We start from the raw sequence: 12,457 nt of genomic DNA on the forward strand, positions 1-12,457 counted from the left end.
ATATTAGAAAGACTACAACTTACAGTTCAGAGTCTGAGCTGGCCCTCAGGTTATATATTGTTAATTTTAAAACATTTTATTATGAAAGATACCGATTACAGCAGACACTTTACCTGTCTATTTTAAAAAGCAGTAAAACAAAGAGCTATATATATCCATCATCCAAATTATGAATCCGGTTTTTCAAAACACTAAAGGAAAGGACTTCTAAGTTTTGGTTTAAAAGACCCTAGAGCTGTTTTGTTACCAACCTTAAGTTTAATAGTAATTCTAGACCCAATGAGATTACTTCCAAGGGCCAGAGAGAGCATATATAAAACTTTATTTCAAAAACCTAAATTTAAAATGTTCTAAAAATATGTTATTTATAGTTTTAATTGGTTTTACAATAGTAAAAAAAAAACTGTCAGTCTATTTTGGAAATGGATGCAGGGTACTGCTGGGCTGAGTCACACGGATCTTCCTCAGAGAAAATGCCCCGTGCCTGCACTCTGCAGATTCTGGCTTAGGCCCGGTGCCCCTGGGGTGCTCGCAGACATGTGAATCATGAAAGCACCCCCCACTCACTCCCGCTGAGAAGCAGTGTCCTGACTGATGGATCCTGGACACAAACTTCTGACTGTCCACTCCGGGAAGATAAATAGCGCCTTTGTGGCATATTATGCCGGCTGGCTGCATACAGACACTTGGAAACATGATACGGAGGAAAATGAGAAACCAAGTAAACTTCCTCTGCCTTTGAAGATGGCATGTCAGAGTTGTGCTGTGGCAGGGAGGCAGTTCACCATTCTCCTCATTCGGTACATTTGGGGTTGAGTGCACTGACATGGGCTCTGGGACTGGGCCCCCCGTGAACCTGCTGTGCTGAAGAGGCAATGGGTAGCACCCTCCTTACGGCTTCACATCAGTTCTGACAGCTGCCTCGCCAGCAAAGCTCTCATGAAACCCATCATTGCCAATGAAGCCCCTCACTTGCCAACACCGACTATGTGCCACTAGGCACCACCCTGTGCAAGGTGCTAGGGAGGCCAGAGACCTCATAGGCAGCACAGTGGTCAAGAACCAGGTTCTGGAGCTGGGTTCCCAGTACACCCCGGCTCTGCTATGTTGCCTCTCAGTCTCCACTTCTGCAAAATGGGGCTGGTGACGTCAGCTCCCTCATCCTAGTTGGGTACACTCCACATAAAGCACTGCACAGGCCCCTGGCATAAACAACACAGAGCTGTGATTATTCTAACACGTTCACAACTATAACAAGTAAACCAGGATGGCAGAATAGAGAAATAAACAGATTTCTCTTCATGAGAGGGTTCTCAGAAATGGTGACAGGGACCTGGGCCTGAGGGGTGAGTTGAATCCATCAGGTACAGAGGAGGGCAAGGCGGGGGACACAGTGAAAGCACAGGCACGAAGATGGGAAAGGGCTGTGTAGAGCCTGGTGGGACAGGAGCAGGTGGAAAAATTAAGCTGAACAAGGCGGGCAGCAGGGACCACCCAGGAAGGATGTGGCACATAGTGAAGGGTGTTTAAAGTCTCAAGTCTGATTGGTCTTACTTGAACCAGCATCCAGAAAGGCCAACCCCTTCAAGATAATTAATTTAAAAAATCTTTCTGTAAGAATTAATATTCAATATACACATTCGGTTTGTGACACATATCTAGTTAACTAACGGAGTAAAAATCTGATTCAGGAAAATAAATAATTTTCCTTTCTCCCGCCCTCCAAACCTAAAACTTACCACTGGCCTTTTCTCTACTAAGGAAAATACACATGAGGTTTTCAGTTAGAAATATTTGCTCATTTTAAGTACTTTTCGTCAATACTGGCTTCACCCCAAGCTTTTGAGGCAGGGAATGTATCACCCATTGATTTAAGTAGAAACATTTCTTTCCCATGAATCACATAGGAAAGCCTATGCGTCATGTTAAAACAATGTGTCATTCATTCTAACTTTCATTCTCAGGATATGTTCTTCCGGAAATTTTCTTTAACAAGACAATCAGTCCAGCTAATCCTCGAATGTTTAAAATTTCATGTACCCAAAGCATCCAAGTTGCATTCTGCATCTCCTTGGAGCACCGTCCCCTCCTCAGTAAACAGCCAGGCTGGCCAGGCCCAGTTGTTCCTCACTGTGCCCTTTGCGGGGCATCCTCTTTAAGACTGCCCTCAGCCATTAACGCACTGGGTCAGGACCTGAGGACTCTGCTAGAGCAGCAGTTCAGAATCCAGGGCAGGCGACTTTGCCAGAGCCAAATAAAAACACATTTTCAACAGGAAAAGAAAAATAAACCACACCCCATAAACTTGTGGAATGAGTAACGCTGTCCACCAAGAACTTCAACGGACCGAGCAATCCCCACGAACGAAGCACTTGGCCCTTGCAAAGACCCTCTGCTCCACACTCCCACGGAGCGACACCACCTGCCACACAAGAAACCCAAACTGGGGCTCAGGAGGGGCGGGATGGGCAGGAACCCCAGGGAGCGATCTAACTGGAAATAGATAGCTTAACACATGATCAACAAATAGCTCAGACTTCCGAAAGCCAGTTTTACATGAATATATGCTTTGAAGTTCCTACAATTCAAATGAGGAATGGGTAAAAAAAAGGAAACACTATGGAGAAATCCTTTGAGAATTTACTGAATAAATGTACCACTATCTTAACTGCTTCATTTTCTGATATTCCAGGGAATCCATTTGGATTTTGTGGGAAGGAAGCATCAGGGTTGGGGAACTTCCAACCAGTCTTGTCACAAAATGTCTATATTAGAGGGACGTTTAGCAGAGCAATCTATGTGGGGTAGGGGACAGTGTGCTGGGGAGATACTGCATTCAGAGGGCGAGTGAGATGTTTTCATTTAGGATTATGTTTGTTGGGAAGGCCTAGGAGGGGAAGCTGGATGGTGCTTGGAGCAGGGGGAAAGATGGCATAAAGCATCCCTTAGTAATATCTGTGCTTCCAAGTATCTTGTAATTTATTTCTGAGGTTGCCTATGACATGACTTTTCTATTGGGCATATGCATATAGATGTGTATGCATGTGTGTGTGTGGTATGTACATGTGCACGGGATGTGAATGTGGTGTGGATATATGTGACCACGTCGAGGTAAGGGTAGGAGGGCCAGGAAGAGAGGCAGGGGCAGGCTGACAGACACAGGGGAACAGGTGTAGAAGACATCACTCTCTAAGACTGAAGGCACCATTCTGGGTGCACCCTCTTATTTTAAAGAGGAAGAAACTGAGAATCGAGGAGATTCATGTCAAACTAGCTAGGGACAGGCCAGCACCAGGATACAGTTCTTTCAAATCTAGGCCAGCAGCTTGCTCTAGACCAGCTAAGGTCTAGAGGTCTGTGGTCCCAGGACAGAGGCCTCTACCATCATCATGGCATCAGCAGGGGACTGGGCGCCAGCGGCTCGGGGAGTGGGCCCAGCAAGCTGAGTCTTAACAAAACCTCCAAGGCCTGGGAACTGGTGCAGGAAGGCAAAGATGTTTTCTATCTTCAGGTGTGAAGAGGTGAATAATTCGTATGGCAGATTCGAGATGGAGGACTAGGGTAAAACCGACTTAGAGGAGGGCTGTGGAACCTGCTGAGAGCAAGTCACCAAGGAGGAGAGACCACCCGGCAGGAGCGAGCTCCTCACGAGAGCCTCAGGATCATTAACAGATAATAATTGTCAGAGGAATCTTAGATTGCCTGAGACTGGAACATTCCAGCAATTCAATACAGAAGATGGTTTAGGAATAAGCATCTGTTGGTAAGGTTGTTCAGAATATGGTGGACTGACGAAATGGAAGGCTGCTACATCCCAACAGCTCTTACGGTGAGAAAACAGACTCCACCTGCACCACGCAGCGTGGAAACGCAAAGAACTTGCAGATTGTTTGAGCTTGGGCATTTTCCTTACTGTCACCCTTTCCTCTCCGAAAAGGTTCAAATATTGTCTGTCCACCACGGGTTGGTTAGAAAGGATCTTGGTGGCAGGGTGGGAAATGGATCTATCCATGTCTATCTGAGGAGGCAATCGGCACCTATGAATTTCAATCCAGGTCTTCCTGTTGGAGCTTGCTTAACCTTGACTAAGTCACTTGATACCAAGAAAAGTCTTCTACTTTTCTCCAAGAGAGAGAAGAAAAAAGGTAGTAATTCTGGTGTACTCATGTCTACGGTCTACAGAGCTTTGATTATCTGGTGACAGCGACAGGCTCCTCTCTGTTGTCCAAGTCACCTGCAAGGTCCCTACCCAGCCCTGCTTCCCGTGTTCGTATGGACAGTTCAGTCAGGCCTCATAGGAATGTGTATCTGGATTCCCCCAGCTGGATACAAAAACCATATTCTGTAGTCATCATCTTATCATTTTCCTACTTGACAGCCCCATTCCTTCCTGCAGAGAACACATCCCTAAATGTCAGGGCACAGGGTTCCTCAGAAATCAGAGAGGGCACACTACAGGCTTATGCATCTCCCCTCGGCTTGTTCCCTCCCAGAGAGCTACTCTGCTTATCACAGCAGTCCTTCGGCGGGGTCATAGAACTTACTGCATGCTCTGGTACCCGCATGAGCGTCAGTAAATGACAGAGAGCTTTCTAGCCAGCTCTTTGGACCTTCACTTACTTACAAACCAAGCTAAGCATTCTAGGCCACATCCTGTGCATGCTGATGGGCAGCTGAGTGTACCAAGAATATCTACATGGAGACTCAAAGTAATTTTAAAACCATCCTGACTCTGCGGGTTATTTTTCCATCTACCCCTAGACTAGCCAAGATCAACATTATAAATTGCTCATTCTGAACTGAATGCTGTTGCTAACATTTTAGGAAAAGATACGGAGTGAAAAAAACATACATAAATGTCGTCCTGAAAAAGTTAAGACACACGGATATGAAACACATCTGAATGCAATTTGAATCGCTTCTGCCTTTGGGTTGGGATGGCCCATCTTAGGCACAGGAACCTGGCTTTGATCTCCCCGCCTGCCACTGTCACACCTGCTTTCCTCCCAGTCTCTGGGCTTCTTGGTTTCATTTGGTTTTATGCAGCGAATGTAGTGAGGTGTACATTTCATCAGAGTGCTCACAAGGTCATTGGCTTGTTTCTAGAAAGGAAGAAGAACATTAGTTAGAAACATGGAACTTTTTCTTAGCAGAACAACTTTCAAAGGTGACTTGTGAAACTCTAGTGTGTAGATAATCCAGTTGGAAGTTAATCTTCACGACAATTTGTTCATGAGGCTTAACTCAGGTCTACTGAACTTTCCTAAAACTCTACTGGTTTTTATGATTCTGACACTCATAAATGAGTTTGAAAATAGACTTTTGAAAGCAACTAGGCCTTTTTAGTATAGTTAATAACCCAAAACAACACTCCCCCAGTAAATCTTCACATACAAGTCTTTTTATGAGAAAAAATGAAGCATGCCAGTTATTAACAAATTAAGGTACTTTTATATTGATTGGAGGCCTCTGCAAATACATTGTTCTCAAGCTTTTTTCTGAGGGCAGGGGTGGTGGTGGTGGTGGTGATACAGCAAATTATCTTCAAGGATAAATCATCAAAACCCCCTGTACACCCTTTCCTGGCCATTGAAGTAACGAAGAACTACCTTATGGGAAATTCATGAAAGGGTGAGAGATCCATAAAACTCTCAGAATTTATCAACCTTTTACACGCCATTTCATTCACCTTCTTCCTCAGCGTGTCCTTTTACCAGCCTGCAGACTCAGCTTGTCAGTGTAGCAGGCGCCCTACTTCTTCACAAAGCCAAAGTATTCAATTTAAAACCATCACTTCCTACCTGTACATGGGGTACCCAGAGTGGAACTGGGTTCTAGTAGAAAAAGGCACATAAATACAGTTGAAACCACTTAAGACATAATTAAGTCCTGAGTATCTCAAAACTTCGTTTGAAGAAAGAGAAGCCCAGCCCACAGCAGCATTCTGCCCCACACAGCTGAGCACATGTGGGTCCAGCACTGGGGGTCCAGGGATGGGGCACAGGGAAACTCTCCTTCTAAGCAAATCAGGACAAAAAGAGAAAAACCTCTCAAGGAAAATAGAGAAAATGGATCTCTGAAGCCAGAAAACCATTACAAAGTCAGCAGAAGGGAACTGCCCTTTTCAGTTAAGGTTCTCATGGGTTTGGGAAATCTGAAACTTTTGAGAAAAACTCTTGGGTATTTTCAAAGCAAGATGTGCTCTGTTTAGATGTGCAGAATGTAGTTTTTGGTTGTTGTTGTTTTTCAGTGCTTAGAATGAAGGACAAGGCTGAAGAGGCTGCATGACCAAAACAAAGCCCCACAGTGAAAAAGCAGAGGGGCTCATCTCTGCCTCGTTGATGTAAACTGTACTTGGGAACGAATCTGACGGCCTTTGCAGCATCTAAGATGAAGCTGGGCAGGAACTGCTCATCACAAAGCTTTTCATAAGTCCCTGACTCCGAATATTTTTCAATTGAAATTTCTTATCTTATTAAAACCTGTCAACTTCTAAGAAGTAACTTGGCAGACTCTTTAGTCCTAAGCATGTAACAGCATACCTTCTTTTCAACTTAGCATAAGAAAACACAGGGGCAAGTGTGACTTGAGTTTATCTGCCACTTGACACAGTCCTCTCTAGTTCAGAATAGCGACGGGTGACACTCACTGCAGACATACCAGGGGCTACAAACATGCATTTTCTCATTTATGCCTCACAGTTGTAAGGGGTAGCTGCTATTGTTAGTATTCTTAGTTTTTTTTTTTTTAGATGAGAAAGTGGACCTTAAAGAAAAAAAAGAAATTATGAAAGAAAGTACTGCACAAGATGGCAGTAAGCAACAGGGTTGAGACTTGAACACAAGTTTGTGAGCTACCAAGTTTGTTTCTTAACCACAATGCTATCCTGTCTTCCTAAAATACATTAGTGTGATATGAAAGGAGTTAACTAGGTGAGCTAGGATCAGACAGGAGCCTTTATTTAGGCTAGGGGTAATTCCACAAACAGGAATACATCTTAACCTTCAAAATTATTCTGAAGTTAGCTATGGGTCAACTTTGGATGTCTCCTTAGGTGGGTGGGATGCAGCAAATGGATTTTCCTTGGCTCCAGATAAGAGTCCATGAGTTAAGACAGAAAGCTGCCAAGGGTACTGGCCCAGCAAAAGCAGTAGTCAAGATACAGGCAGACGGGACAGAGAAAAGGCTTAAGAGAGAAAGGCCACCATTCTACCTTCAACACAGATTATTAGGCAAGCTTGAGTTGGGGGCCTGACTCTGCTATCTACAAGCTACAGGACAAATCACTAAATTGTTCTGAAACTCAGTTTCCCATCTGTAAACTAAGTTGGTTGAACCAGAAAACCTCTAATATCTTAATCGAACGAGCAAAAGAGATGATAAAAGTCAACCAGTCCATTCACTGCCTGGTGCTTCCATGCCCACTCTTTGATGTCCGTCCACTCCACTGCATAAAGCTGCCACCCTCTCCACTTGGCCAGCTCTGAGCTTCATTGCATTTACCTGTGGCATCGATCTTTGGCTCTAATTTCAACACTGATTCCTTCCAGCCGCAACAACATAGTATTTAGTGAAGCCTCAAAATCAAGTGTCATTAAGTATATAACACTACTATTTATACACAAGATAGTGGGAGCTCTCACCAAACCAGTATTCTATTACTTGAAACCTATAGATTAGTTTTAAATTTCAAAAAAAAAATCACAATACAACAAACTACTCAACACTGAAACTGTCTTAAACATAAATTTAATTTTTCTTCCAAGGAACTCAGAATCCTTTTAAACATGTACACCTCAGGGATATCATTAAGATGATACTTAATATCTGCAAAACAATGTGGCTAAGAGACTGGCCGATGACTATGCATCTCTGAGAGGTGTTTTGGAGGGGATATATAAAACAGGGAGAATTTCACTCCTCTGTGGAGGTGGAAAGTCACACGGTCCACCAAGGAAGGCACTATTCACTGGGGCTAAGAACATGCTTTGTATGGTTCCTCCAGGTAAGCTGGCTGATTCAGGTTGACCTCCTTAGATGACAGCAATCCTTATAATTCTGAACATTTTGAGTATACCCAGAAGGTGGCAATTTTGAGCATTCAAGTAGACAAAGAATATAGAGGAAAGAAGGGGGTCAAGTCTAAGGACAAAAATGCCCCTACCCCCACCTTCCCTTTTTATATGGAATAAGCTCAACTGAGAATCCAGACCACTTGAAAGTGAGTCACTGCAACCTTAATGATTCTGGGCCCCTTGGATCTGAATGTGACAGTCTTGTGACTAGATTTTCCAGCCCAGAGCTAATCCTTACCCAGGGCCTTGAAGTGAAGGCATGAGTCAGAAGCTGCCTGCAGACATTAATATCTGGGCCTTATGAGGATTCCATCTGTTTTCTGCCCAGGGAACACAATCCAGAGACTCAGGACAACAACATTCTCTAGTTCTTTGAACATGATTGTCCCTGATCCCAGAGGACTCTACCCTCCAGCTCAAAACCCAGCCTGCACCTGACTTCCTCCACAAAACCCAAAGGCTTCTCTTGACTGGAGTCTTGTCAGAGCTATGGTTCCAAGGACTGTTTCCTTTACTCCAGCCAGTATCCTATCCTCACCCTCAGGGGCCAGGAGGTAGGCTTCCATACACAAAACACTCAGAGAAGAAAGAGCCAGCGATCAGAAAGGGCAACAACGATGGTGTCCGCGAGGCAGGTGCTGTGAGAAGGACGTGCAGGATTTGAAGAGCGTAGATGGGGAGCCAGCAGATATCCATACGAGCATCCACTAAGAATTCAGGAGAGAGGAGTAAGCATGGCCCACAGGGAGGGGCCTGATGAAGCAGATGTGATAGCTCACGTATACTTCATGTGTATTATGTTTCAGGCAGTGTGCTAAATGCTTTAGATGGATTACTGAATTTAATCATCACAGCACCCTCCTGAGATAAGCACCAAAATCTCTCTCTTTCACTCTTTGTAAAGCAAAAGAGCCACTAAGAGTTGGGGTGGCATGCAGTGGCCACACAGCTGGCAGAAGCCAAAGCTTGGATTCGAACCAGGTGCTCAGACCCAGGGCCCTACAGCTAATTGCTCTGTGACCCTGTTGGTTATAAAATCGGGGTGGTATTTCACTGGTATGACTTATTTGAACAAACATTTTTAACTGCATGATTAAAAATAATAGTTCAGTGACTATTTCTCAAGGAATTACATGATTAAAAAGTGTGTTTCACACAACTTCTAAATTCAGAGCATGATTAGGAACAAAGAAGGTTGTCACACGATGGCTCAGGTGACATGGTGCAATCACCGTAAGGGGCTTCCAAGAAACACCAAAAATTCCAAGAATTCTTTCTGACTTTGAGACATTGTGGTGCCAGATGGGCCTGTAATTCGCAGAAAAGATTGGTCTACGAGATCCACTGAGGAGGGTGCACAGACTGCCTATATGGCCCAGGAGAATTCCACGTATGGAAGCTCTAAAATTGGCAGTTTTAGGGTCTGCTTTGGAAAATGTTATCAAAATCTAAAACATAGCTCTCAATCATATAAATTTCTCTGATAGTTTAATGTGAATTCTTCCAGTTTCAGTTTAAAGTCATTTCCTCTTAGAAAGCAGCTGATTATTATCTGCTGACTATTAAGCTATGAGGTACTTAATATTCACTGGGGGTTTCTGTACCAAGTCAAACACAGCTTGCATCCTGTAACCCCTTTTTCAAGCAGCAACATTACTTCTGGGCATCTTCTGTAACCAGTCTGTTACAATTTGATGACCTCATCCTGGCCCAAGGGCATGCAGTTCCTGACTCCTAGAGAACCCTGCCTCCTTTAGGAATCTATAAACTTCCCCAAATAGAACAAACCTTTATTTTGCTTCCGGCAGTAGTTGGGCGCCCTTTCTTGTCCGCTTGCAGATTTTCTGGAAATAATGATTTTATGAAAGGTCTGGAAAAGGAGAAAAAGACTGGATTAGCCAGCAGTAAGAACCTTGGGGGCCGAAGGCCTGCTTCCGGAGAAAATGGAAAGGAGGGCTTCCCAAAAGCATATAACCTTGGCCACAGAAAGGCCATCTGAATTGAAGCACAAGCCATCAAGATGTGACCCAGGGAAATAAGCAACGGGCAAAATACACACAGAAAAAATCTAAGACATACGCATTTTGGAGTCTAAGCCTGAAAAATAAATGTTAAACCCTGCCTTTCGAATTTTCCCACTCACAGGAATGGAGGTTACGCCTTGACACCAGGACACAACAGAGGCAGGTCAGTACGGGTTTGCTGAGTGAACTGATAGACGAGAGCTCAGAGTATATGACTTGTCTGGATCCAGTGCAGATTCTACTGCATCTAAGGCAAGGCTCCCCAAGCCAGGCACTAATGGTCCTGGTGGGATTTAGGGCTGCGTACTGTCTGCTGGCCTGGTGGGGCGAGGGCGGAGAGGGAGGGCTGTCTTACCCTGTCATAGGATATTTTAGAGCATCTGTGGCCTTTGTCCACTAGATGCCAGCGTCTTCCTCCCCCTTCTCACCACCCCCTGCAAAAACCTTGACAAACTTTTAAGTATGAGTAATTTTAAGCGAAGCAGCAGTAACGCACTAATGCTCTGCCTGCTGAATATGGTTTCATTTCTAACAGAGCTGCTTTTGTTTATATGCCTACCTCAGCAGTACACTGGGCAGGAGCAATGTCTTAGTCACCTTCATGCCCCTGGTGTCTGGAAAACACAGCCTGGTACACAGTAAGTGCTCACTAAATACATGCTTACTGGCTGACTGAATAAAGCAATCCATGTAAATTAGCAATCTGACACTCAAGTTCAATTTCTCTTAAATGGCTTTTTGGGCATCTTGAATTTTCTAGGAGGTTTCCCTTACAATCTACTTTTTACTTGACCAGACACGATTATGGATTTTTTTTTTTAATGTAAAGCAAATGTGCTTACTAAACCAAAGACCCCATTACAGGACAGGAGTTTATGTGGAAGCATTAATAGCTATCAATCTTGGCAGTTATTGTAATAATTTTTTTTTTAATCTCCTGAAAGCATGCCTATACCTGCCGTAAAACCCACAGGCCAGGACTTGTGGTTTACCTGACATTCTAAGAGAGGAGCAAATAGGTTTTATGTGCTTTCAATGAAAAGAAATTCGGACTCTCCAAAGTGGAGGGGTGTGAGTGCACGGAAACGCAGGCCTGGGGAAAGGAGGGCCACGAGGGGTGGGAGGGCGAAGGGAGGGGCAGAGAGCTAAGGGAGCAGAACAGCTTCTGACCAGGGCCTGAAAGGATGCTCAGCATTGCTTTCATTCCAAGTAAGTCTTTCTTAGAAAATTGTCAGCCTTGCTGCTGTTGATGAAGGAAGGTACCCTGGATATTATGACAGTTTAAGAACAGTGATTACAAGGGCAGTTATTACTTGGAGGCAGCTCTAAAAATTGTGACTTCTGGAAGACACTGCAATATTGTGCTTGCCTGGCATGGACAGGCCTGATGATGTAAATGACGTCTCATATCTATTACCCAGAATCTTGGGAAGCTTGGCAGGGAAGAGGGCAGGAAAGGACAGAGCCGGTCCTGAGAGTTCGAGCAGCTCACAAGGGGGATGCCCCTACTGTTCCCACCCATACGGCTTGGACTGGGTCTTAGGAGTTAAAAGGGAACTGAGGTGATTCCTCTCCAGGTGTCCCTCCCAGAGTTCTTGAGCTATTTCCCAAGTGTGTCAGGGAGTCACACTGATTTGGGTCTTGCTAAGCCACTAGCCATTTAAAAAACTGTGTGACCATGGAATAGTCTTAGGATGATGTTCCACGGGCAAAGCATCACAGAACCAGACTCTTCCACTCCTAGAAGGTCAGAAATGGCATCCCAACCCAGTCCCAGGAAGGCCACCTGTCTCTGATCATCGTGCTGACAATGAAGAAGCCAGGGGCCCAGAAGAGCATGCAGACAGCACTTGGAATTTGGGGGTGGGAAGGGTTAAGGGTACAGTGGACTGGAAAAAACCGTTTCGAAAAACAAAATTGTCCAGTGATAACCCAGACCCAGTGTTAATTCAAAGGAACAAAACACAAACCACTCAAGCACTACAAGTTTGTTTTTATAATGAAAAGTTGAGCAAACCTATATCCTATGTCAGATAAAGCAAAACACACTTACAGTTCACTGCTCTGCATAAGCTCGATCAGATCCATAAAAAGCACATCACGATTTCTTTCACAAAAGCCATCCATGTCATAGGACACCTGGCCAAGAATGGAAAGAAATCTTATTTTATCCTTGAAGTATTACATTCAACAGAAAATTCAACTTGGCAAGGCTATTCTCAGCAGAATATGTATGCTTTCAGAGGTAGTGACTGGAATTTCATCGTGAACTGTGCCATGAAGGCTGCGCATATTTTACTTGTTCACTGACTTAGTTGTTGATGGCCTGTGAATGACTGGTGTCCGGGTGCCTCGATG

The 12,457-nt window shown here is 44.3% G+C and overlaps 1 protein-coding gene across 4 annotated transcripts in view; it reads right to left on the reverse strand.

Moving 5' to 3' along the window:
* MYO1E (myosin IE) overlaps positions 1-12,457 on the reverse strand; it is a 200,610-nt gene that overhangs the window by 42,653 nt on the left and 145,500 nt on the right. For all 4 annotated transcript variants that reach the window (XM_037004271.2, XM_073211921.1, XM_073211920.1 and 1 more), the window contains 3 exons: positions 12,153-12,238; positions 9,864-9,945; positions 4,996-5,102 (listed from right to left, as the gene is read on the reverse strand). In XM_037004271.2, the coding sequence (XP_036860166.1) occupies positions 4,996-5,102; positions 9,864-9,945; positions 12,153-12,238 (275 nt within the window). The remainder of the gene's footprint in view (positions 1-4,995; positions 5,103-9,863; positions 9,946-12,152; positions 12,239-12,457) is intronic.

Source organism: Manis javanica, chromosome 8, assembly GCF_040802235.1.
Source record: "Manis javanica isolate MJ-LG chromosome 8, MJ_LKY, whole genome shotgun sequence".
In the NCBI taxonomy this organism is placed as follows: Eukaryota; Metazoa; Chordata; class Mammalia; order Pholidota; family Manidae; genus Manis; species Manis javanica.